At 53.3% G+C, this 27,341-nt stretch overlaps 1 protein-coding gene across 2 annotated transcripts in view; it reads left to right on the top strand.

Annotated features, from left to right (window-relative positions):
* The window catches only part of ADAMTS2 (ADAM metallopeptidase with thrombospondin type 1 motif 2), a 221,152-nt gene that overhangs the window by 132,159 nt on the left and 61,652 nt on the right, over window positions 1-27,341 (top strand). For both annotated transcript variants that reach the window (XM_037002116.2, XM_017657011.3), the window contains exon 4: window positions 5,240-5,442. In XM_037002116.2, coding sequence (XP_036858011.1) covers window positions 5,240-5,442 — 203 coding nt within the window. The remainder of the gene's footprint in view (window positions 1-5,239; window positions 5,443-27,341) is intronic.

The following is a 27,341-nucleotide window of genomic DNA, read 5'->3' on the forward strand; positions in this document are numbered from 1 at the left end:
TTCTCTTCCTGCTCCCCACCCAGCCCGGCCTTCCTGGCCCTGCTCCACCGGCCCCTCCTTCCAGCCCAAGAGGACCCCCAATCCCCCTGCTAGGCCCTGGGCTCCCTCCCATTGCATCTCTGCCCTGGCTCCTGCCCCTCACAGCCAGCAGTGACCTGTGAGGCACTGGGAAAATGAGGCACACAGACCCATGGCCCCTATTTTCCTGGGGGATTCCATCCGAGGGTGGGACGGCAGTTAATCGTTAGTGGCCCGGATAATTCACAAATGAGATTAAATCACAAGCGGGGTGGGTTCAGGAAGGCAGAAAACAGAATGCTTCCAGGGAGTCACTGGGTGAGGCAAGAGCCTATTTTAATTTAGGATGGAATAAGGCAAGCTCCCCTGAAGAGGTGACATTGCAGGTGACACTGAAAGATGAGAGGGAACAGGTGCAGTGAGGATGAGGGGATGGCCACTCCGTAGAGAAGGGGCGGCAGCCTCAAGGCTCAAGCGGTGGCTTCTCAGGGCTCGATGCGCCCTTCCGCTGCAGGCGGCTGCCAGCTATGTGTGGAGGCAGATGGGGACCAAATTCATCCCTGAGTCCAGTGCGGGACACAGCAGGGCATAGGCACCACGGGCTGTGGGCCCCCTTCCCTTTGGGCCTTTTGGGGAGCTCCTTCTGAGCCTGGCGGCGGTTGGTGGGGGTCTAAATCTGGGCAGAAGCAGCAGCAGAAAGGGTGTCCCAGGTGAAGAGGCCAGCACAGCAAAGGACTTGGGATTTCACGGGGACAGCAAACACCCAGATGCCCTTAAACCTGAAGAGCCAGCACCTGCCACAGGATGAAGACTCAGGGGCCCAGGATTTCTCCTCTCCAGGCTAAACACACATGTTTCTGCCACTGTTGGTTTCTCCAAACCACCCCCAGGTGCAGGTGAAGTATGGAGACGGCTCCAGGGCATGTTAACTTGTGGGTCCCGGGCCGGGGCCTGGGCTGGGTCCTGGCTCCGCCTTTGCTGTATGGCTTGTCCGCGTCACTTAATCTTCCTGCTCCCAGGGTTCCTTGATCCTAAAATGGAACAGTGATGTGGTGAGGAGCTACCTCGTCACTTTGGGATGAGATGGCAGCTGGGCGTGGCAGAGGCTTGTCACTGTGGAGGGCTCTGCATGCGCCCTGCCCCCAGATGTGGCAGCACCTGAGCTCCAGGGGCTGTGGATGCATTTGGCCGCTGTGACCCGCCTGCTCCTCTGGTGAGCAGGTGCTTTGGGATTCTCTGAATGTAATTCTGCTTCCTGTTATTCCTCCCGTCTTCTCCCTAGTCTGCTAATTGACTGAGGGATCCTTTCTAGTCCCCTCTGGAGACCCTAATGCTAGAGACAGCTCTTGGAGGCTTCCAGCTGTGTGTCATCTTTTGTCTAAGTCGTGACCAAAAAGAGCCCCAGCTGTCTTCCAGAAGGGTCCCCCCAACCCAGGGCATGCCAGGATCTCAATGCCTGAGGACAGGGTCCTGCCATCCACGCTGCTAATCGGGGTTGTCTCGGCCTGCTGGGGTCTCATCTTCTCCCGTCTGCCATGGATCCGCCCCCCTGGGGGACCAGCGCCCTCTCTGTGGAGAGGCTGTGTCCAGAAGGCTTCAGGAGCCAGGGGCAGAGCAGCGCTGACAGCTTGTTATCCAGGCCTGGGCCCATGCTGAGGGATGGAGCAAAGGGCCGGGTGAGCTCCATGTCACCGCGCCTTAGCAGGTGGGCTGGAGCAGGAGCTCCGGGGGAGGGAGGAAAGTGGCCCCAGGGGACTGAGACGAGCAGAGGCCTTTAGACCGGGAGTTGAGGGGGCACAACCCAGTGCCTATGGATGGGCCCTGAAGGCCCAGGCTGGTGTCAGGGCATCATTAAGCAGCAGACCCAAAACCAGGTGGAGCCTGCTGCCGGCCAGAGCTCCCCTGCAGCAGACCTCTGCTTGAGGGACAGGCCTGCTGGAAACAGGGTGTGGTTGGGGTCTCCGCATGGCCTGGGCTTCAGGGTCAAGCCGTTCATAGGGAAACTGAGGACACATCTAAGATGGACAAGGTGGAATGTCAGCCTGGCTGCTGGCTACCATCAGTGCTCATGTGTCTTCTAGCCTCGGGGCCCGGCAGGCCCTGCTGACCTCTTTACTGCTCCCTGTGTTCCGCCAGCTGCCCCAAGGGGCCCTGTCTTCCTCTCCGTGTCTGTACCTGGGGCTTTGGGGCATCTCTACAGGGGCTGGGCCTTGGAGGGCTATTCTAAAACATAATATCCAAGTCACCTGCCAAAATAATCATGATTAAAATAGTAATTAATAATAATAATTACTATTGACATTTCTAATGCATCTTTAGAAAGCGTTGCTGTTTTAACGGACCCTACATGAAGTTAAATACTGTGCTTGGCAGAAACAGCTGTAAGATGTGCCCCAGCCAGCTGTGACCCAACTGGCAGCCCCCTTGCTCTCCCCCAGGGAATGTCGGGAGGAGTCACTTCACGGTGACTTCCTGTGTTAAGGTCAGGGGCACACGCTGATGCCTTCAAGGGGGCCAGAAGGTCAGTGAGGGCAGCAGGCCAGGTGGCCTGGGGACAGGGCCCCGTGTGACCTGTCTCCTGGACTGGCTGTCATTCTACAGCCCAATGTTGCCTGCTTACCTTCCCCCCAGCCTATGACCCCATCTCCTAATTCCTCAGGAGAAGCTGGCTATTCTTTTGTTTATGAGAGAGCTCCCAATTTTGAAATACTGTCCACCAAATGAAGTATTTTTTAAAACACAATGGGGCCCTAACAATCACCTCTGTGGTCTGGATTTGTCCAGGGACCACCCATCTGTGACCCCTGGCTGTGACAGGGGCAGAGGGGAACTTGCAGCCTCTTCCAAAGGGAAGAGTGTTTTAATGGGAATTACTATTTTTCTGCTTCCCAAGGTGGTTTTGAAGGTGAGTTGTCTCTAGCTGTTGGAAATACGAAGAAATAAAGTATAAAAATAGAGTAGCAATTCCTCAAACTCCCTGTCAGGTTTAAGCAGCTGGCATCTCCTCCGGGAGCAGCAGGGAGGGCCCCAAATCATCTCCGGCAGCCCCGAGGATGATCAGCTGTGCATGGGCCCTGCCTGCAGGCCCTCTGCCCATCCTGGTCCCCCAGAGCAGCCCTGGGCAGTGCCTGCTGATGGCGGAGGGGGGTGAGTCGGGGCATGCACAGTGGACTTCAGGTCTTGGGTGGGGGGCACGAGGACCCCAGGAGGTACAGGAATGTGAACAGCCTCCCGCCCTGGCCTGGCTTACTCCTCCTTTCTGTCAAAGCCCTCCCATCTGCTTCTCAGTCACGTCAGTTACCTCCACTTTTCCCTCTTGGTCTCTGTCCCTTGATCAGGTTGCACTCTCAGAGAGCCCTGCCGAGAGTCAGCTGTGCCAAGGTCCCATGAGTCTCCCTGACTGTAATGGGGACAGTAGTGCACCCCAGAGGGGCCTGCTGCGAGTGCTGGACGAGGAGGTGTGGCGGGACCCTAGTGGCAGCGCCCTGCCTGTCTGTGGGCTCCAAGCTGCTCTCAGAAGCAGAAGCCCTCTTCTGCCTCCAGGGTCTGTTGTGCGCCACTGACAGGACAGGAGTTCCTGTGCCTGTCTGGAGGAGGCAGCAGACCAGAGGCTTTTGGGACAAGTGAGAAGAATTGTTCTGGAAGGTTCTGCAGAGAGGTGGTTTTGCAGGGATACCAACAGCTGAGCTGGCCTCTTTGCCCCACCTTCAGCTGCAGAGGCCACAGGGCCTGGGTACCACTCCCCGGGTTGGTAATGTCACGATGGCCTGAGGCCCCAGGGCCTTTCCAGGGCAGGAGTCTGAGGGCCCAGCCCAGCACACACCCAGGAAATGCCAAAGAGAGGCAGGACCCTGGGATCAGGGACCTGGCACAGACACAGGGGCCAGTGAAAGGGCAAGGGGGCCTTCCAGAAGATTTTGGCACTGGGACTGAGCAGGCAGTGTGGTCTGGGGCTGCTGGCAATGCTGAAAGTCAGCCAGGTCAGCTCAGCTGCGACCCTGAGAGGTGGGGCAGGGAGGCGCTAGGGCTGGAGCTCTGTTCTGGGGGTGTTCCAGGTCCCTGGGTCCTTCAGCTGAGGCCCTGCAGGCCCCACTCTCAACCCAGGGCTTGGGGAGCTGGCACAAGTGGGGGCGGTCCTGGTCCCTGCTTAAATATTACTTTGTTGGAATATACTTATATGTTTATCATCCTTATAAGTAGTAGCTGCCTGTTTAGTTGCTAGAAGTACCTTCCCCTGCCTCCCCCCCATTTTTATTCATGAGTATGCAAGAAAGCAAGAGGGAAAACAATAGTATCAATAGTAATATCAGAAAATTAAGAAAGGAGGGACAAAACTGAGCAACAGGATTGTTGCAGTTAAATTTAAATCCTAAAAAGAATTTAGAGGAGGGCTGGTTTTTTTGGTTTTCTTTAACCTCTGGCCCATGTGGTCCCTAGGTGTTTCATGTAGGCTTCAGTGGTCTGTAAACACCCTAGAACTGTACTGTGAATTGTGCACACAAATCTTTTTCTGGGATAAATTCCAGAAGAGATTTTAAACATTTTCCTTACATCATAGAATAAAGGTACTAAACAATTGATTATAAAAGTAGATTAGTGGAATGTATATTCTACTTTAATAAAAAAATTTTTAAAATTATGATAATTGAAAGCTGAGTGTTTCGTTCACCTGGAGAAGTCTCCGTCCTGCATGGGGTGGGCGGACCTGGCCTGAAGATGAGGGGCCTTGTTCAGTGAAGGGAAGTTCTGGAAGAGGAACTGCCTGATGTGACACACACCACCCGGGCTGGACCTCCGTTTCCCTTATAACAGAGGTAGCCACACCTGGGAGACAGCCTTTGGCACCTGGACTGCCCTTCTCAAGTGTGTGAATGGGTGAGAAGAGCTGGATCCGGCCGCATGTACTCTTGGCCGGGCAGCCCAGCTTCCCGGCCCTCAGTTCATTGCTGGGTGCCGACCTGGGCTCTCCCAGGGCCAGGGTGTTGGCTTGCAGGCTGCTGGGTCTGAGCCCACTTGGCATGTCACTGTTACCCTCTTTGAACCTCAGTTTGTTCTTCTGGCACAAGAGTGCCCTCAGTTTGGCAGCTGTGAGTTTTCAATGAGATGATGGCCAAGCTGGCCCCTGGCAGGTGCTGAACTGCATCCAAGTGGGGTTCTGTGCTGCTGAGACACCCCTGGTGAGCTGGGCTGTTGCTTCAGACTGTGTCCTCTGACCTTCCAGGGGTCTCCCGCGGCAGCCTGGATAACCTCAGCCGTGCCCTGGGCATCCTGGAGGAGCGGGTCAACAGCTCGAGGCGCAGGGTGCGCAGGCACGCTGCCGACGACGACTACAACATTGAGGTCCTGCTGGGTGTGGACGACTCCGTGGTTCAGTTCCACGGGAAGGAGCACGTGCAGAAGTACCTGCTCACACTCATGAACATCGTAAGTGGGGTAGGGCTGTGAGGGCGGGGCTGGCCAGGAGGGGTGCAGAGGGACCAGGGCACCTGGGCTTTCTGTGGTTTCCCAGCGGAGCTGCAGGTGAGTGAGGTGGTCAGAGGCTCTCACCTGAGCCCCCAGGTGAGAAATGGTGACCCTTACCTCACTGAACCTCAGTTTCCTCATGTGCAAATTCTGACTTGGCAAGGCCCTTTACCAGTAAGGCAGTTTTTCACACACTCCAGTCATCTGTTTTCTTAATTTTTGTCCTATCCCCATTGTTCCCAGACTATGTATCTTCCTATATATATATCAACTGACTTTTTAAAAACTATTTACAAAGGAAACCTCACTATGCATAAAGGTAACCTGAAAGTGAAATGCAGAGGATGTTATTCAACCCCAGCTAGACTGTCTTGCCTTCTGCTGGTTGGAACCACAGCCCACAGTGTTTAAAAGGGAGATAAGTGTGTCAGAGAGGGATTCCGATGGACGGCACCCATAAGGCTTCTCCTTGAGGGAGCCAGAGGGGTGGAAACTGGAGAAAATCCGTTTCTCTCCGGAAAGCTGGGCTACTTAGTGCAGTGACTGTGTGCCACCTAAGCCTTCTGGGGACCGCAGGGCAACTGCCCCCTTGTCTACCCAAAACCGAGGGATTAAGAGGTGGCTCCCCATGTTCCACCCCCACCCCCACCCCAGGGGGCAGGAGGATGCTGAGCATGTGTGTGTGGAGGACGCAGTCCTGCCTCTGCCCTGGGTCCTGTCGAGATCCTCACTGCCTGGGCTATGCGAGCGTCCAGCCTCCAGAGCGCAGGCTCCAGGGACTGGGGAGGACTGGGTGGGTGGGGTGGGAGCAGGGCATGGCCTGGATGCCCCGCAGGCTGTGGGTGGAGTGTTGGTGGGGAGGGGGCCGATTAGTGGACGGAAAGGGGGCTTGCAGGGGACTGGAGGTGGCTAGGGAAGCCCTGTAAATGGGGAGTTACAAAGCTGCAGGGCTGTGCGACTCAGCTTGTCGGTGATCAGTGTCCCAGAGGCCAGCTGGGGGCAAGAGGTCGGGGGACAGGAGCTGTGCCGGTGGCCTGGTGCTCAGCTCTGCTTTTCTGTGCCACATGCTGAGTCTCTGGGAACGATGTTGCCCCACGCAGGGCAAAAGCCAACCCCTTCCCCCAGGGCTCTATGAAAAGGAGGGTCAGGGTCCAGTGGATGTGAATGAGCTGATCACTGGGTGGAGAGGCCCCCTGCCTGTCCACCTTCCTCTCCACCTACCTTAGGTACCAAGTCATTGACCGGCTGGAATAATCCACTCATCTGCAAAGTGGGGCTGAAGTCTGATAGGTCTGCAGAGGGTATTTTATTTGGGAGTTGTTAACAATCACATCTTATTTTTTGAAAAGTGCCTTTAATGTGGTAACAACAATAGGAACAATGATAATCATAAAAAAACCATGATGGCTACAATTTTTAGCTCTTACTGAGCAGCTCTGGGCCAGGCCTGTGTTTAGACACCAACCATGTGTCACCTTAGGGAATCTTCACATTAGTGCTAGGTGACTGGTAGATATCAACTCTGCCTTCAAAACATGCTTATAAGGAAAACCCCAGGCTATCCGCAGGCTTCTCAGCAGGAACTTTACAGGCCAGAGGGAAGTGGCATGATAAATTTAATGCATGGAAAGGGAAGAACCTATAACCAAGAATCCTCTACCAAGCAAGATTATCATTCAGAACAGAAAGAAATTAAAATTTTCCCAGATAAATGAAAGTTAAAAAATTCACTATCACTAAACTGACCTTGTTTGTTAAAGCGACTTCTTTAAATGGAAATGTTCTTAAGCCTAAATATTTTTCATCAGTAAAAATAAACCTACAGTAAAGTCAGTAGACTAATTACTAAGCAAGTATGAAGTTAAATAAATACAAAAGAAGTAAAGTCAAGTATATACAAAATCAGTCAAGAGATATACAAAAGATGGAGATTATGACATCCTATATATAAAGCATGGAAGAGGAAGAAGAATTAAAAAAGAGTACTTTTAGGTTGTGTTTGAAATTGAGTGACCATCAACAATAAGACTGTTCTGCATTTAGGGAATGATCTGTGACCTAATGGTAACCACAAACCTGAAGCTTATAATAGATACACAAAAAAATTTGAAAAGAGAAACCCAAGGGTAACACTAAAGAAAATAATCAAATAACAAAGAAAGAGTGTAAGAGGGGAAAACAGGAACAGAGAGTAACTTAAAAAACAACCAGAAAACAATAAAATGGCAGTAAGTACATACATATCTATCAATAATTACCTTAAATGTAAATAAACTAAGTGCACCAACCACAAGACATAGGGTGGCAGAATGGATAAAGAAACAATATCCATCTATATGCTGCCTCCAAGAGACTAATTTCAGACCTGAAGACATACATAGACTGAAAGTGAAGGAATGGAAAAATGGTATTTCATACAAATAAAATAAAAGGGAGAAAAATGGAGGAGGAACAGTACTTCTATCAGGCAAAATAGATTTCAAATAAAATGGGTGAATAATTTCCATCTCAGGGGTTGTCATGAGGATTAAATGAGATATTGGAGGTAAATGTGCTTTTTGGTGGCAGAGGCAATATTTTAGAGCCAACACATCTAGAATTATTCTTGAGAAGTACGCCCAGGACTCTGAGGTTGGAATATCCCTGGTGAGCCCTTCCTGAGGCTGGTAAAGCAAATCTGCCTTCTTCCTGGGGTGGAGCGCCCCTCTGACACACACCTCGGGTTGCATGAGCCAGGAAAGGAAGTCTAGAACTCTTTCTGGGTTTTGCCAGTTAACTTCAGTTTTTCCGTTTATACTCTTGTGATCCAATGATCCTCCAACTTTGGATAATGTGACAGTTTGGTCCATTTCTTAATAAATACAAAGTTTCTTAAATTGAAACAAATTCTGTCATAACAAAAGAAGGATTTTCAGAGATAAATCAGAAGTGCTGAGAAGGGGCACGGTAGTCAGGTCATATTGTTTTCCTGTGGCCTCCAGCAGCCTTTATTGCACACAGTTTGGTTCCAGGCACAGTGCAGGTTCTCCCCCAGGGAGAAGGATTCTACTTGCCTATATATAATATGAGCTCCACTTCCCTTGGCAAGAGCACAGGGCAGTGCAGACAAACAAGGGGCCTTGCTTGGCGTGTATGTGCTATGGAATTAACACCCTTTAAGGCTCTGTGTCCTCAGTGCAGTGCACACCCAGGAGCAAGCCCCTGGGGGCTGGTCTGGGATACAGGAAGCCCTTTGGTGGTTTTGGGGACGAGAGGGTTTGAGGAAGCTTGAATGTGTGAGAAAGAATGACCTTCTAGAGCAATGCTGCCCAGTAAAATTTTCTGTGATGCTGGAAATGCACTAATTATACCCTGTCCAGTGTGGCAGCCACTAAGCCACCCTGGCCCTTGAGCATTTGAAATGTGGCTGGTGTGATTGAAGAACTGAATTTTTAATTTGCTATATATTTTCCACTAAAATTTAAACAATTTTAATCTTAAAAAATTTAATCGTGATAAAATACACATTACATAAAATTTGCCATCTTCACCACTTTTGTAAGTACAGTGTTCAGTGGCATTAACTATATTCATATTGTCGTGCAACCATCCCCACCATCCATCTCCGGAAGTCTCCATCTTGCAAAACTGACACTGACCCCAGTAAACACTAACTCCCTGTTGTTGCCCCCAATCAGCCCCTGGTAACCACCTTTCTGTTTTCTGTCTCTCTGATTTTGACTCCTTAGGGACCTCGTAGAAGAGGAATCATATAGTATTTGTGTTCTTGTAGCTACTTTATGTCACTGAGCATAATGTCCTCAAGATTCCTCCATGTTGTGGCATGTGTCAAAATGTCCTTCCTTTTCAAGGCCAAATAATATTCCACTTATGGCTAGACCATGTTTTATTTATCCATTCATTGGTGGGTGGATATTTGAGTTGCTTCCACCTTTTGTTTATTGTGAGTAATGCTGCTGTGAACATGGGTGTACAAATATATGTTCATGTCCCGGCTTTTAATTCTTTTGGATAAATATCCAAAAGTAAAATTGCAAGATCATATGGTAGTTATATTTTTAATTTTTTGAAGAACCTCTGTACTGTATTCCACAGCAGCTCCCTCTAACATTGCATGAGGGTTCCAGTTTCTCCACATCCTCGCCAACACTTTTTTTTATAGTAGCCATCCTAATGGATAACTCAATATCTTTGTAATTAATTTACATTTGGGTTTAAGTCACCAGTGTGGCTAGTGGTACCATATTGGACAGTGCAGTCCTGGAAGATTTGCATGCAAGGGGACTGCCTACTGGCCTTCCTCTGAATTAGACCAGGCGTGTAGCACTAAATGGTAGTGTGGGCAGCCCTGGGTTGGGGCCAAAAGGCCTTGAGGGGGGCTGGCCCACCTGGAGCTGCAGCCTGAGCCCCAAGTGGCCCTCATAGTACCTGGCCAGGGCATGTCTCCCTCAACCTGAAGGCACACAGCTGGTTACAGGGCTTCCACTGGAGCCAAATCAGCAGTGTGGAGGACAGATGTGGCAGCAGCCAGCACAGACTGTGCTTCAAGTGAGGCACTGGTCAGCTCCGAGGGCAGCCAGGGCGGGGTGGAAGCCCTCCCAGTGTCTGAGGCACCGGGGCCAGTGCTGGACAGGCAGAGGCTCTGGGAGGAGGGGTCTGGTGGGGACCCCGGTGGCGGAGACCCGGGGAATGCAGGCTCCGAGGAGGAGCAGAGGCTGAGGGAGGCCCCATGCAGGTGTGGCTGGGCTCCAGCAGCTCTCGGCCACCCTGGTTTCCTCCGTCATTCAGGGCGATTCTGCCTGCAGGGCTCCCTTTGGGGTCTCTTGTGGCAGAGCCAGGGCTGGAATGTGGGTCCTGGTGTGCATCCTCCTCCCTCCCACTTCCCAGCCTCCTTTGCACCTAATTTGGGACCACGTGGCTAGTTTTATCTAACGGCATGTGTGGAAGGAAGGGACATGTATCACCTCTTGACCAAGGCAGTTAAGAGCAAGCATGTTGCCTCCCTCTCTCTCTCTCTCTCTCTCTTCCCCTGCCACAGCGGCCTTGGAATCTGTAAAGTAGCACAGGGCCACCCCCCCCCCGCTCTGGACCATGATGTGTGCAGGGAAGCACACAGCAGCCTTCTCTGTGGACTGCTCCTGAGTGTGGTGGATTCTTTGTCACTGCAGCACAACTTGTCCTCTTCTGACTAGCACGCCTGGCTCCTGAGTGTTCAGTCAACAGATGACCACTGGACACCACTATGTGTCTGGAAGGGGGCCAGCTGTGAGCAAGACAGGACTCAGTCCATGGGCTTGCATTCTGAATCTGGGCACAGACAATATTCAAGTGGAAAACAAATAAGATGATTTCAGATGACAACAAAAACAATGAAGGGAATAAAAGAGCTGATGAAGTGGAGAAGGAAGAAGGGCTGGGAATAGGTGGGCAGCCATGGAGGCTGCACGCAGGAGGTGATATAGGAGCCGACCTCAAGGATCATGGGACCAGGAACAGAATGTCTGCAGTGCAGAGGCCCTGGGACAGGAGGGAGTCAGCACTTGAAGAAGTGAAAAAGGGCCAGTGTGGAGAGCCCAGGGCCCGGTTGGAGGGGAGCTGCAGGCAAGCAAGGCCGGTCAGCAGATGTGGAGAGGGGCCTGGGTGTGACTCCAAGGGCCCTGGGATATCACTGGAGGGGCCACACCTGCCTGTGTCAACAAGCAAGACGTTTTGTTCCCTTTTTCACAGGAAAATGGGGGTTACTCAATCCATCTCTCTGACTGTCTCAGACTCTGGAGGGTGAGAAGGGCTGGAAGTGTCTGCTGAGCATCACAGGAGCCCCCCGGGTGCAGAAAGGTCTCACAGCACTCAGGTTCCCACCCCCCACTGACCCCTCTGGCACCTTCGGCCTGGTCCAGTTTCCTTCTTTTCCTCCCTAAGTCTAGAAAAGGAACAATCTTTGTTTTTAAAAATATACTATATTTAACATGGGTAATATATTATTTATGATGGAAAATGTGTATTTGTGTTACATATGTGACTGTTTCCTCCTACCAATACTATCTCCTACCTCATCTTAATGGTGACATAACACTGAACCACGTGGCTGGCATACTTCTTATGTAACTATTTATGTGGCATAGTCACAAAACAAAATTTGTTTTCCTGTTAAAGGTTAGATCGGCCACTGACTGTAATGAACAACCTTACATCTTAATCCATCATTCATCCTTTGCTGTTTCCTTAAACTGAGCTCCTAAAAGTGTAATCCCTGGTCAACAAAGCTTTCTGTGCCAGAATGTTCTCTGTGAATGGTTTTACTATTCACGCTCTATTGAGCAAATGCTTCTCATCCCACTTCTTAGCTGTTGGTAATTCAGTAGCTACAACTGGGATATAATTTTTGTTGTATTTATTGGATGGTAATGAGACTGCCTTTAAAAATATATATATATACATATACATATATGTGTATATATAGTTTCTCAAACAGCCATCATCTTGTATTTTTGTGACTGGCTGCCTATTCATGTCCTTTATTCTACTGGGATTTTAGCCTCTTTCTTGTTAATTTGAAGAAACTTTATATTACAATCAGTTAACTTTTTGGTGGCCCTGTGGGTGGGAATTATTCTCTCTGGTTTTGTTGTTTGCCCTTTGTTTTCTTTTGTTTGTGGTGGGTTTTGATGGTTTGTGTTTCCCTGTGTGGTCATGTCCTGAGATCTCTGCTCACCGGTTTTCCCTTTGGTGCTCTGTTTGGCACCTCATGACCCCTCCAGGAGTGATTTTGTGGAGCTTCCCTCTGGTCACCCCTCTGCAGTGACCCTCACAGCCTGTCATCTGCAGCATTGTTTCCCAGAGCTTGGCCCTCACTGACCATCTGACCATTCTTTCTGCTCCACGTTCAGCTGCAGCAGCCCCATACCCAGAATGATTCTTAGCACAACTCTCCTAGGACCCAGTGCAAGAGGAAAATATTCTTGTTAAAGATCAGGACAAAACTCTTTTTCTTTCTCCTGAGGTTTCTTTCTTAACTTGTCGAGATTTTTGAAATTTCTATTTATTGTTACTCTAATAAAGAAAAATTAGAATTTTAAATTATTGGCATGAATTTTACCATTCATCTTTATAGTCTATAAAGCCCATTTTAAATGCAAATATTAGAGCATTTACCTTGTATGTGGCATCACCGAAATTAAACAGATTCATGTTTTGTGACTCATGCCTGGAGGATGCCTCAATCTGGCCAGAAGTTCAGACAAAGTACAAGCCAGTCTCAGGAAGCTTGGAAGGAGGGAGAGGAAATCCCAGAAATGGAGCCCACAGATGGGGTGCTCCCATAGGTGCAGATCCTCACAGGGGCCCTTTTTATTCTGACCAGTAATGCGGGTGTACCCACTGGGGCTGTCAGCTGCACCATTCCCTCAACAGCCAATGCTGGAAGAACAAATTGCACTGTGCCCTGGCCAAGGGGGTCATGGGGACATTGAGCCTGGCATCTCCCCTTCCCATGGGCCCACTGCTGCAACTATTGGCGTGTATGTGCTATGAAATTAACACCCTCTAAGGCTCTGTGTCCTCACTCAGTGGTGCAACCTAGGGGTAAAGATCACCTCAGCACCTGGATTGGGGTACATGAGGGACTTAGGAACACCAAGACCTATGTGGGGCTGCCTGCCCTTGGTGGGACCACCGCTGCCATGTGCTTGCCCGGGATGCCGCAGAGCACACATGTCCAGGCCTCTGCAGGGAATGGAGGGTTGCAGTGATCACAGGGTGGGGAATGGACCACCAAAAACCTGTCCTGGGGAGCTGGGACCATGCATGACCCCAGACTCCACTGTCCACTGGACTTCACTTACAAAACACACATTCAAATGTGAAGCGATGAAGAATTTCAAATGGCAGTTGCAGAGCATTAAGCCCCAAGTGCAGGGCATTCTGAGCATTGGCCCTGGTTGCAGGCCCATGAGCCCCACACTGAGATCCAGCCACCCCGCTTCCTCACGTGGCCTGTACTTCCCACCTCAGACCCCATTCTCATGGCCCATTCCAGCCCCTGCTTGTCCAGAGGCTCAGCTCAAAGCCACCCTCTGGGTTTTCTGCCCAGATGAAGAAAGCTGTGTGTGAGAGGGCACTGGGGCCAGCCTGTAGGCCTGGGCCTCATCCTCACCCTCTGGGGCCTGCACACTGATTCTTAGCCCTCATACACCAGAGCCTCCAGGGTGCTGTCAGACCCAGGGTGAGGCCCACTCCTTGGCCTGGTCAGAGAGGCAGAGCCCCTCCAGGGACGGCTGCCCCAGAGCTTCCATCCATCCACTTGAGGGAGGAGTTTCCTCATTCCCAGCGCTGGGAGGCCTGCGGAGATACTGCTGTGAGCCATGGGCAGATGTGCAGCCCATCCAGCTGTGCAGGCTCCTCCAGGCCCCCTTCCGGCACTGCTACTGGGCCCCAGCTGGGCTCCTGCTGAGACGTGACTCTCCGCAGCTGGCCTCCGTCTGCCTTGATCTCACTTCTGCTCCTGCTGCGCTCAGCCTTCCCTCTGACCCATATTCCGGCCTCTGTCCAGCCCAGCCCTGGGGATGAGATGCTCCCTTGTGCCCAGGACTCCCCTCTGGCTGGTGCTCTCAGCGCGCCTGTCCTGTTTGACCTGTCTTCCTCGGAAGCGAACTGCCGGCTGCGTCTGCTGCCCCCAGACTGGGAAGCAGTCAATACCCTTAATAAACCTGCTGCTGACCTTGGCACTTCGGGACTCACCTCATTTTCACACACTTGCTCTGCCTACCCCTAAGCTAGTCTCTGCTTGGAAACCTGACTGTGGCAGTGTGTGCCTGGCACCCGGAGCAGTGGAGGCTGCAGGCCCAATGTTTGTGGCACCTCCAGTTACTCTGCCAGGCACAGACAGTGGCTCCTCTCTAGGCTCCGGTGTATAGGAGGCCTGAGTGAATGCCTTAGGGGAACACTAGAGCTGCTATTAAAGTAATATGTTTACATATATGCATTTGAGAAGTAAAATCTGTGCCATTCTATATGTGCTATTTCTAATCAAGAAATGGAAAACTTGAGCCTACGACCAGCACTTCCTATGTGGCTCACAGCTTTTAACTGAAGCACTAATCCACCCCTTACTCTTTCCTGAGAAGCCAGAGTCCTTGATGTGTCCACGAGGACCTGGAATGGCCTGGCTGAGCTGCTCGTTCAGTTGTGCTTGTGGATGTGAGGCAGACCATGTGGTGGGGGACGGCCTGCCCTGGAAGGCAGCCCACCATTAGCCCTTTGCTCCTGGGACTCTCTGGAGGCCTGCTGGAAGCCACTGAGGCTGCAGGACAGATGGGAGGTTTCTTCCCAGGAAGTACTCTTTTTGGATGGGAAGCATTTTAAAACATCAATTTTATATTAAACTAGTCTGGACAGATTACTGAGTTAAAGCAAACTTCCCATGAATTTTTCAAGATAAACTGGAGATGCTAAAGCAGGGTTGCCAAAACTACAGCCACAGGGCCAAATCCGGCCCACCATCTGTTTTTGTAAATAAAGTTTTATTGGGACACAGCCATGTCTGTTCTTTTTTGAATTGTCTATGGCTGCTTTTGTGTTACAATGACAAAACTGAGTAGCTAGAACAGAGACCATAGGACCACAAAGCTAAAAATAGTTGTGACATGAAAGCAATATTTGCGGCATGAAAGCAATATTTGCCATCAGGCTCTAAAGAAATCTCCTACTTCTTTGGGCCCACCTTGAGCTGTGGCCGCAGCATTGTAGAGTTTGCATCCACTTCCTAGTGCAGTGTCTGTGTTAGGGAAGCACTGGGCATAGAATGAAGACTGGCCTTAGCATCAGGAGCAGCTGGGTCCTAATCCTGGCTTTCACCTACCTGGCAAAGTTCCTGCCTTGCCCTGAACTCGGTTTCCTCATCTTTAAATCTCCCCCACACTCTGAGCATGCATAAAGGCTGGCACAGTCTCTGGCAAGAAGTTGGGCCCCAGGAGACAAGCTCCCCTCCATCCTCCTCAAGCCCTCAAGCTCTTGCAGCTGGAGTAGCCCTTGCCTGCAGGCCCTCACTGGGCCCTCACTGGGCCATGAGCTGAGCTCCACCCTCTCCCTGCTGGGACCACAGCCCTCCCCTATCTTGCCAGCTCAATGGTCCTGTGAAGTCTCTTTGGGAATTCTTTTTAAAGCAATTGAATGAGCTGATCTTAATAACCATTCAAAACAGCAGGGCAGGGGGAGCAGATTTCTGGGCAGGCAGAGCTGTCTCTCCCAGCTATGTTTGCCGTTCATGTTCTGGAAGAATTCCTGTGCCCCAAAGCACCTCTTCTGCAGAGAGCAGACATGCTCCTTAGGCCTGTGGGGCGAGGGAACCAAAGGGGTGTCTGTACCTTCCAAGCTGAGGCTGTACCCTCTGATCCCTTCCAGCATGGGGACAGACCTCTGCACAGTGTGTTCTCAAACAGTTTCTGCTGAATGAATGATTTCTCTCAGTGCCAGGATTCAGACATTTTTTCCTCTTTTCTTTTCTAATTTAATCCAGAAATTGGCCTAGGTTTATCCAAGCCGTGCCAGGGTTTGCAAACAATCAAAGGCATACGGGCTCCATTTCTCACCGACTTCCAAGAATGCTGGGGCCTCGTGGTGGTGGTGGGAAGGCAGCGGCAGGACAGGAATGTTTTCTGCTGGTCCCAGAGGGGATCTCAAGAACTGGCCGCAGAGCTGCAAACCAGCCTTGGGGAAGGCGCCACCCCAAGCCCCCATTCACATGTCTCTGGCTCTGGTTCCTGGGAAAGAGAAAAACATCCCTGAGACTGGACAGTAAAACTTGGTTCCCTGTAGTTGAAGGGAAGTAATCAGGGCTCCTGGGCAAGGGGGTGCACATGAGGGTTTGGGCCTGGCCGTAGCATGATGGGAGGGCCGGGAGCAGTACCTGTCATCACATGGCAGCTTCCTGGGCCCAGGGGCTGCTGGGGCTGTGGACTGCAGCAGGGCAGTCCTGGCACCATGCCTGTTCCTCATGCTTGTCCCACTGGCCTGAAACATGGCCCCTTGTGCCACCAGGAGACATGGCTGTCAGGACGAATGGTGTGGTGAGGCTGAGGCAGTGCTTAGAAGAGGGACAGTACTCTCAGCTGCTGCCAGGAGCCAGGCAGAAGATGTATTCTGGAGCAGGGGTGGCAGTGGGCAATGGGGAATGGGGGGGACTGGGACAACAGAAGAGGCCATGCCCCTGGATATCCCCTCCTGGGTCCCACTCACTGTGGCCATGTAGGAATAAGCAGGCTCACTGTTACCAGCTCTTTTTTCCCTGTCAGAGGCTAGAAATCCAACTCTTCTGGGAAAACTAATTATTTTTCAATGTTGGCAACAAACTGAAATGAAGACCTGACTGTGCACAAGTGACTCAGAAAGTAGCTGCAGGGCATGGCTGGCCCGTCTGCTGAGCAGGTGGCTCCTTCTGGCCCACGAGGAAGGAGGCAGCCGCCTGCCCTGCTGTGTCCTCTGATGGTGGATGGTCAGTGCCACCTCCCAGGGCTGTCCTAAGTACAGCTTGAGTTTTACACCAGAGGAGTGGCTCAGCTGGGCGCTGGCTGTGCAAAGGGTGGCCCACGGATGTGAGCTGTCTCCAGCCACGTGTTTGTTCTCTGGGTGCTCTCTTACCCCCTGATCTAAGTGGGCCCCATTCTGGGCACCGGGGCACAGGGTGAGCAGTCATGGCACTGTGCTCAGAGGGCTCAGAGCATGGGAGGGGTGGGGAGCAGGGCAGGGAATGAGTCCTTACTCCTGGTTAATGTGCATGCTGATCGTGCAAATATAGAGCTCTACAGGGCCACAGGTAACGGTGTCTACAGTGAGGGCCACCTGAGCTGCCCCTGGCACAGAGGCAGGGGTTAGTTAGCCAGGAGAGGAGCCTGTGGTGCAGTGCTCTGGAGCTGCTGCTGTCGTAACAGCATGTGCAAAGGCCCAGAGGTGTGGCCTCATCACAGTGTGAGGCTGGGCCCTGCTGGAGGGGAGGGCACTGGGGGAGAGGCAGGAGATGGGGTAGGAGAGCCTTTTGTACCAGGCTAGGTGGCCTGGATCTACTGCCATGCTGTTCAGGGGCCCAGGTGAGAGTGTTGAGGAGGTTGGTTTGGGGGTCTAAGAAGACAAACATCCCTCATAAGGAGCCTTCTATTCTTGGCAATGCCTCTCCCAATGGCCTGAGGCAGCTGTTTTCGCACCTGCCAGCCCTGTTGAGGAGACACTGTCATGGTGTCTCAGCATTGCCCAAGGGGCACTGTATGGGTCCCTTTCCTGGGTGAGGTCACTGAGCCTCAGGGAGGTCGGAGTGCAGGTGGGTTTCCCCGCACTGTGGGGAGGCGGGCCCTCCAGGAGCTGCCCGGGCGCCCTCCCTGATGTTCCAGCCCGAAGAGCGGGAACTCCCGAGTCCTTCAGGAGCTCCAAGACGGGACCTCACCTGTCTTTTGTGGCATTTCACATCCCACACCCCAGACTCCTTTCCACCTATTTCTCTGACTCCTGAGTTTCCCCTGACAGCTGATGAGGAAGCCTCGGAAGAGCCTGATCTTGGCTGCCCTGGGGAGCTGATGGTTGTCACAGAGGGAGTTAGAGCCCCAAGGACAAGGAGGGTCAGGCGCAGGCACTCCTGGGTGATTGACAGCTTGAGGCAGCTGAGGCTCTTGTCGCGTGGGCACTCCAGCCAGGAGGTGACAGCTGAGCTGGCAAGCAGAGAGTGATGCCGCACTGGGCTCCCCGTCTGCACTGTTGTGGGCTGTCCCTCCTAGCCTGTCCCCTGTGCCAAACCACAGTCAAGCACCCAGGATCCTGCTTACCTGCCTGGGGGACCTGGCAGTGTGTCTCAGGTTAGGGAGTCACACAGAGGCACCACAGTTCAACATCAGGTTCTGAGGGTCTGCCTACCTGATTTGCATTTCAGCTCCCAGCAAAGGTCCTAGCACGTAGCAGGTGCTGAGTAAATGCCTTTTGGGAGAGTGAGTGAATTCCCATAACCTGACTAGGGTCCCACCAACTCCCACAAAACAAGAGAATCTACCTGTTGGTGGAAAAGAATGTTTCCCTTCTCCTGTATGCCCAAGGCTTCTGCCCATCACAGATGGGGGTTTGAATCACCAGGTCACAGGATGCATGCTGTTAATTTCAGCAGATATACCAAGGTGCTTTCCAGAACCTTTGTCCTGGTTCTCACTCATGCTGACATGGTTAAGTTTCTCAATTTTGCTAAGCCTCAGTTTCCCCACTGGTAAAAGTGGGATAATAATGCCTGCCTGTGAGTGTGGCAGGTGAAAGGTAATGGTGTGAGGAGGTAGTTGGCAAGGGTCTTGGAAGGCCAGGGCCCACGAATGAGGTGCCACAGACCTCCTTTGCCTGTGACATCAGCCAAAGCAGCCCAGCTCTTGTCCTCAAGAAACTTGGTGTCGTGCGGGACCTGCCTTAGAGCACCAAGGAAGACGAGAGATGCCCTCTTCCTGGCTGGGCAGAAGGCCACAGTGCAGGGGAGCCTGGAGCTGGGTTGACCGCAGGTTGGTGCCACTCCATACACAGTGCCACCCCCTTGGCTCATGCCTGGAAGAGGGGACATGGAGTGGGGCAGGCTTGGAGGTTCAGGGCAGGGAGGCCTCAGAGAGACTGAGCTGGCCAGCCCCGGGGAGCTGGGACTTGATCCTGAAGCTTTGGGGGCCGACCAGGTCCTAGGCACCAAAGGAGCAACTGCCAGGGATGCAGAAGAGCCCATGGTCCTCAGGGCACAGGCGAGTGGAGAGAGGGGCCCACAGTCCCACAAACATATGAGGTATTTGAGAGGGTGATGGCACAGCAGACGGAACAGCCTGGGGGGAGCGGCATCCGAGTTAGTGCAATGCACTCCTTGCGAATGTTCACTGAACATGGGACGTGGCCAGGTGTGGGGGCCAGGCAGTCCCCTCGCCCCCTGCCACCCGAACCTGGGAATGAGACAGGCCTGTGGGCTCCTCATGGCCCTTCTTGCCCAGAAATGATCTGGGGGCTGGGAGCTGTGCCTCCAGAACTCAGCCCTCTCCCTTGGGTTCTGGGTCCCTGGGTAGCAGTTCATCCACCTTTTCATCTGCCCATTGTTCCCCTGCTTCACACTCCTGGGTGCCTGGTCCGAGCCTGGACCCAGGTGGGCAATGCACTGCTTGGCCCAGAACTGAGGCTGGTAGGCTGCTCAGTGACTCAGATTCTCATGGTGGTTGGAGCTGTGTGCTGCCCGGAGGGACAAACCTTCCCTGCCATGTTAGAGGAGGCTCCTTATGTGAGGAATTGCACTGAGTGGGTCCACTTTCACAGCTGACAGCCCTGGACGCCCATTGTAATGCTGCAAGCAAGGTTGCCCTGGAGCTTCTGAATTTTGCTGGGAGCTCTGACATCCTCTCAAGTCCCCTGCTTGTGCTGGGGGCCAGGTGACAGTTTACACTGTCCTGATTTCCTCCATCTCTTCTGGGTTGGCGCCTGCTGGGCAGGTGTCTCCCTTTTTCTCCTCATGTGGGGACCCCTGGGTCCCTGGTGGCAGTGAGAAGGCTGGCCTGAGTCCTTACCCTTTTGGCTGTGAGGGGGTGTCAGCTCTGGCCCTGGGCTCCACCTGCGCTGCTCAGGTGCATAGGGCCCCACCCAGTACAGGTCCGGTGTTGTGATGACCTGTCCACTCCACGGCCTCTCCCAGCCCACAGCTGGCTCTCCCTTGCCCCAAACAGCATAAGATGGGAGCCTCTGGAGCCTGCATGCACCCTTCTGGGGCTGGTGGGAACCGGGCTGCTGCTCAGGAGTTCACAGGCAGGAGTGGCTCTCACTCCCCTCCTGCTTAGCCCTCCCAGTAGGGAGCAGAGTCAGCTCCTGCAGCGGCCAAGTAGGAAGCAGGGCCCAGAGCCCCGGGGCCACCATGTGACTCTGAAGGCGTGGGGGGAGGGGCAGGGATGGGGGCCCCAGCCCTGGGTCTGACTTCCTGCCTCTCCTGAGCCACCTCCCCTGACTTCCAGGGCGCTTGCTCCTCCTTGTTCCTGTCCCCAGGGCGTCCCATGCATCCCGCCCCAGGGGTGCCCCGTGCACCTGACTCTGTTCCCCACCATGGCATTTTCCCTCTCTTGCCTTGTGTCAGAATGGTGCTGGGGTAGCAGAAGGGATTTACAGAATTAAATTACAAAATTAATTAAATTTAATAAATAAAATTAAATTAGCAGAAGCAGAATTACAAAAGGGATGGAAAAATCCTTATTTTCTAATGACATCCTGGTGCCCTGTTGGACGTGGTGACAGATCACACCATAAGTGGGGGCGTGCCTTACAGGCTCTGAGGAGGAGGGGACACCAGGAGGTCCTGCCTTCTGGCCTCTGTGGTCAGGGACTCAGGAGCACAGGGCAGCCAGGGACGTCCTCAGGCTCTCCATGGCCAGGACGCTGCCAGTAAGTCAAGATCCGCAGCTTCTCTCTGCTTCTTCCCTGTCAGTGGCCTCCAAAGAGTGACCCCAGGGGGTCACCAGGCCCTGGCCTGCCGCCTCACCCACGTCCTTCTGTGTCCTCAGCAGCACCTGCCCTTTCCTGTCGGGCAGCATGAGCCTGTTCTGACAGCTGTCTGCAGTGAGTGGGAAGGCCAGGACCGACTCAGAGCTGTGACTGTAAACCCATGGCAGCGGCTGGCAGGGAAACCCCAGGTCTGGTCACACAGACGCCTGGGGAGCCACGGTGTGGGCTCTGGAAAATGCCAGGGCGTGCACAGGTGTCCACGCAGGCCCCTCTCTGTGGCCCTAGAGAAAAGGCTCAGGGCACATGACTTTCCCTCGTTTGGCAGCAGCCACACCGAGCCTGTGCTGTGTGCCTGGGATTTTGCTAGATGCTTCCAGTACCTGGTTGAGGCCAGTCCTGGAACAGCCCGAGGGGTGAGGACTAGGACTGCCTCCACAGCACAGCTGAGGAAACTGAGTCTCAAACTGGCCAGGCCCAAGTCACAGGGTGGGATGGTGGCTGAGCACACACTGGAGGCCAGGCAGCCTGAGGGGTGACGGGGGACGAGCGGCTTCTGCAGGAGTGAGCACCAACACAGGCAGTTTTGTGAAGGCAGATTTTTTTTTCATTTGCACAGTGGACATTTATTGGGTTCTGGGTGTCGACCTGCTTGCTCGGGGTTGGAGGAACCCTGTCCCCATGCCAGTGACCTGGAGATACCCCCAGGCCCAGCAGTGTGGCCTGGCATAGGACCGAGGTTGGGGACAGTTTGGCCCTCATGGGGGAAGTGAGTGGGGCAGGGGTCCTGGGGACATGTTCTTGGACTTGGTGTTGAAGGAGGGCTGTACCCACCTGCTGTTCTGGTGCATGGTCCAACCTTATTAATTCCAGCCCTGCCCATTTGCATTTCATGACAGTGATATTTTGAGCAGAAGCTAGTGTCGTGTCTGTTCTTGTGGTGCCTACAAAGCATTTTCTGAGGAGCAAGCAGGTAAACTCTGCAGAGGGAATATTCACTCTCATGACAAGATGGGGCTTTTGCAGCTCCGTTTTTGCGTCAGGAGGTGCAAGTATCTGGAGGCCAGCAGACCTCTCTGCCCCGGTTCCTGACAACACTCTCTCTTCATCTCCACCGTGATGGATCAGCCTCCTTCTGAGGGTTCTCGGGGAAACCAGACCTCTCCCCAGGTTTGTTGGGGCTTCCCAGAGAAGCCACAAAGCAGGCTGTGCACCCCCCAGCTGGGCCTCAGGACAGACTCTCCCAGGCCTGGCTTGCTCCCACAGGCCAGGTGCAGTCAGGCTGCCTTAGCTGCCAAAGCCCAGCTCAGCTGAGGAGGTGATAGCTTCCCTGAAGGCTGGCGTAAGGGACGGGAGCCCAAACCGCAGTTCAGCCCCGGCCCCGGCAGGGAGCTCAGCTCCTGGACCAGCCTTCCCTCTCCCGGCCCGGCCCCCACCCTTGCAGAGGAGAAAGTCACCTCTGCCCAGCAGCCTCAGGCCACCTGCCAGGGATCACTGGTGGCCTAGTGGAATTCTGCCACAAAGAAGGCAAACTTCACATCGTCATGCAAAGCCCGTGTCCTTCCTGGTTGTCTATTCCACAGCAGAAACTTGGCCACATCTTTTCATAAACAAGAGGCACATTACAGTGTATCTCCCCCAAGAGGAGAGTCTAGGCCTGTCTCCGCACAGAGAAGAGCTTCAGCTTTGAACATTTTCCCCCAAGGTTTAAAGATTCCAGGATCAATTTCTCAAGGCAGGGCTCAAGGACATTGACCTGGTTTCCCCTCCCGCTGCGGGTCGGGGCAGCGCAGAAGTACTGCTCCCCAGTACACAGGCCTGGGGAGGGCAGGGTGGGGGTGGGGTGGGGAAGCATCTGGGCACCTAGCCGGGGGCTGCAGTCATTACAGGGCATCATGGACCCTGCTGCCAGTTTCCTGTTGTTTCACATTCTCCAAAGTTAGTCACTCATTCATTCATTCAATAGCCTTTACTGAGCACCTACTATGTGCTCAATACTGCTTGGGGGGACATGGTGGTGAACAAGGAGGAGAGGTGCATCCAGGATCAAGTGCATGGTCCAGTCTGGGAGCAACTACTTTTTGGGGTGCTTTAGGGGTTCCCATTGGGCAAGGGACAGTTGTGCTGGGTGATGAGCATGAGAAGCCAGAGGGCACAGCAAGTGCAAAGGTGCTGAGGTACGGATGGGCTCCCAGCACAGGGACCTGGAGCTGGACCACAGGAAACACAGCATGGCTTCAATTTTATTCCAACTGCAGGGGGTGGGCTTTGGGGTGGGGATGTAAGCAGGGGTGCTAAGCAGGGGGATAACTGTCTCCCTTCTTTGAAAAGCCTTTATCAGTGTGACTTTCTTTTTCCAAATGCTCTCCGGGTATTTCAAGAATTCAGGGGCTGGAGAAGGGGAGAGGAAATTCCAGGCCTGAGCCACTGCACAAGCAGCAGGAGAGGGCAGCCAGGCTTTGGAGAAGCGAGCTGTCGGGACTGAGGGCCCCTGGAGCAGCATAGCTCAAGTGGTTCACAGAGACGCCAGGCAGGGCTGGGCTCTTGAGGTCTCCCAGTGCTGGGCCGAGGGGCTGGGGCTGATCCTGAAGGCACTGGGGTGCTTTCAATCAATCCCCATTGCTCAGGGGGGCTGACCCCCGCCCCTCCTTCTGGCCTCAAGGGCTGTAGGGAGCATAAAATGAGGTAATTCTGTGTAGTCAGCTCTGAATGCCTTCCAAATAACAAGACAGGTTCCCTGTCTTCAGACAGATTGTAGCACCACAGGGACAGAGCCTCACCTTGTGCACCAGGGCAGGTCCCCTTGAGGTGCAGGCCAGACCAGCCCTGAGAAGAGCAGGCAGACCCCAGGACATTTCTCCTTCCCACATCAACACAGAGCAAAGATGGGCTCACTCCATTTGCAGTGGGGGCACGAGGCTGAGCAGGCAGGCTGTAGGGCATCCAGGGCTGTGTGGGAGCTGCCCCCACTCCAGGCCACCTCATTCCTCACATCAGTCCTGAGCCCCACGCTCCCACATTGCCAGTGCTTCAGTGGGCACTTCTATCTCCTTTCCATAAGGGAGCCAGAGTAATCTTCCTAAAACGCAAAGTTGTTGTCCCCGTCAGGGCCCCACATCCTCCTTTGCTCTTTGAATAGAATCGAAAGCCTTCCCTGGACCTGAGTACCTGTGTGGTCTGGCTGCAGGGGCCCTTTCTCCTGCTTCAGTCCCTCTGTGCTTGGAATACACCTCATTGCTCTGGCCCCAGGACATTTACTCACATTGCCCTCTGCAGGAAGCACTGTTCTGGTCCTCGCTTTGCTGACTAAACTCATTCTTACAAGATGCCGCATCCTTAGGAGGCTCAACACTCCCCCATGAGGCAGACATGCCATGAAAATGTCCTCTAGGTTTCCCGTCTGTTAATATGCCCTCTGGGTTCCCTACTAGTCCCTTGGAGCCCTCATGAGCATCCTGTGATCACAGACCCAGTTCTTGTTATCCCCAGCTATCACTCTCCTCCTCCTGACAGGGCCAGCTCTGCTGTTCACTGCTGAGTCCGGAGGGCCAGCCGGATACCTGGCATGAGGCAGGGCAAGCAGCTCTCTGCTGGGTCTTCCAGGTGTCTGCAGAGGGCCGTGGAGATGGAGAGGCCAGGCCAGGCCGTTCCAGACCCCCGTGGGTGGTGGGCTCTGCAAGAGGCCAGAGGTGGCTCAGCCTGGGGAGTCCCACTGAGAACCCGCGAGGGGCCCTTGTCACGGCTGGGGGCTATATGTGTGGCGGGATGGCATTTACATACCAGCTTTGTTTAATCCTGTATCTGATGCCTCCCTCATCCTAGGGGAGAAGGGAAAATGTAAGTGGCGGCTCCCATTGACAAGCCTCTGGGGGGATGGTCAGGTCAGAGGTTAAGCTCTGCCTGCTGGCTTGTCTTAGCTCAGGCCTGCTCAGGCAAATCACCAGTTATGCCTGAGGGACCTGAACAACACACGTTTATTTCTTACAGTTCTGGAAGCAGGAAGCCCAAGCTCCAGAAGCTGCCAATTTGGTTCCTAGTGGGGGTTCTCTTCCCAGTTTGCAGCCACAGCTACCTTCTTGCTGTGTCCTTCCATGTTGGGGGTGGGGGGTGAGAGGCAACAAGGGAGGGGGAGCAAGCTCGCTGGCATCTCTTCCTGTAAGGGCACTCACCCCATCACGATGGGCCACCCTCGTGACCTCCTCTAACCCTGATCGCCTCCCCAAGGACCTGCCTCCAACACCATTATGCTGGGGGCAAGGGCTTTAGCACGTGAATTTGGGGATACTCGATTCAGTCCATAGCAGGGTGTTTGTCCCCTCTTCCTCCTCCCTTGGCCACCCTGCATCTGTTCACACCTGTCCCAGCAGGCTGCCCTGGGCAGTGACCCTCCAGGCTAAGGCTCAGCAGTGCCCCCAGCCCAGGCAAACCTGCGAGCTCGCCCCCACCTACCCTGCCCACTGGGTAGTCTTTTGGAAGCCACACCTTCTTGGTGTGAAGCTGCCCCCTCCCAGGTCCTGGACAGCAGATTCCAGCTCTTCCTGCTCTCATGCTCCTCCCAGCATCAGGTGGTCACTTCCTCTCTGCTCGCCCTACTTGAGGGCTTCGTGAGGCCTAGCCATTCGCCGGGTCTTTTCCGGCCCTCTTCTCTCTCCTGTGCCCACCCCACCCCCAGCTGCCAAGGACCTCCCTGTGTCACAGCCTTCTTTTCCACACTGTCGAACTCCAGGAGCCTGATTAGCCAGGCTTTGCTCGTGAGAGATAAAGCAATAGTTTGGAGACAAAAAAAACCCTTTCTCTCTAAAGAAAAACTGGCTTTAGGGCTTTTGTCTCACTGTAGACTAAAAATAACTAGTCTGGCCCTCAAAACTGGGCAAGGACATCTGTGTTTAGGGACTGTGCATCCTTCCCCCATGACCTCATGGGGGCGCTGTGGGGCTATGTGGTAAATACAGCATTCGACTGTTTCCACCATTATTCCATTGCATAGGTGTGGAAATTTAGCTCTCACAAAGCTTTGTTAGATGAGGAGTGTTGTCCTTGTTTACAGAGGGCTGGAAACTTGCTGTCTGTGCACAGCTGGGTGGGCACCTGGCAGATGCCCGCCAGGTAGGTGCAGGGGCCACGCCCCACCCTTTCCAGACTCCTGCCCTGAGACAGGGTGACCACCCATGCACCTGAAGGTCTGTCAGTTCTGGAAAGCCATGTCGGGGTGAGAAACACCTTATAACACAAGGAGGGTTTGCTGGGCAGGAGACACTCTGACCCCCATTGGTGCTGTCTTGACCCACAGAAACACTGGCTGGCCACCAGGCTCCCTGTCTCACCTGCCCCAGGTGTCGGCCCGTTCCATCCATCATGATTTGGTTTTCCATGGGAACTCTCAAGATTTCCCTGAGAGGGGTTTTTTTTCTCCTATTAAGGTAGCAATTAATGTTGCTCAGATAGAGATTCTAAAAGTTGGGGTTCAGAGGGGGTACAGTGCTGACTTGAGAGGGCTCTGGGAGGCCCTCACAAAGGGCTGGTCAGTAGCCTCTGGGCTTGGTTCGCTCACCAGGAAGGGGTGTGCATGGCCAGTTCATGACTCTCTGCTCAGTGATGGTATGAAGGGACTGATTCTTTCAAACAGTGTTTCCTGAGTTCCTGCTATATTCTCTGTGTCCTGGGTGCTGGGGACACACAGGGAAAAATACAGGTGGCTGTGCAGCTCACAGTCCACCGAGCTATACAGAAAGCTCAAGATGTGATGGATACTGGCACTCAAGCCGATCAGACCTCGGGAGGTGCTTCTGGGAGGAAATGACCTCAAAGCTGGGCCTCAGGAGGAGCAGGGTTTGGTCAGCCAATGAAAGAGGTGGCAGGGAGGGGGCCTGAGAGTGTGGGGGTGGGGTCAGTGGGAGGGAAGGCTCTATTAGCCTCGAGCCCAGGGTTAACTGCACCCATGTTTCTGGAAGATCATGCCGACCATGCCACAGAGAACTGGGGCTCCTTCACCCTTCTTGGGCCTTCTTATACCTGTTTGATATCTGGCAAAGCCCACGGATGCCTGCCCAGAATGTTTGTAAATGCAAAAAATAATATACATGAAAATAAAAACAATAAAAATACAAAGAAAGCCAATGAGATGAGCTGCAGTTATCAGAACACAAAGAGCCTTTGTGACATAGTAATACTTGTTCTCATTAACACATTAAAAATTAGATCCAGCTGTGGGTCTACACTAACCCCCTTTTGCAAACTATGAGGAGTGTTGCTAACACTTCATAGCCATCAGCAGCGACTTAGAGGACTTAGAGGGGTTTCTGCAGGTGACAGTCCAGCACCATCCCCACCACTGGGGTTTGGCACCCATGGTCACCCTTGAAGGAAAAAACATGTTGGTGTTTGAAGCCAGAGCA

The sequence above is a fragment of the Manis javanica genome, chromosome 14 (genome assembly GCF_040802235.1).
Source record: "Manis javanica isolate MJ-LG chromosome 14, MJ_LKY, whole genome shotgun sequence".
Taxonomy (NCBI): Eukaryota; Metazoa; Chordata; class Mammalia; order Pholidota; family Manidae; genus Manis; species Manis javanica.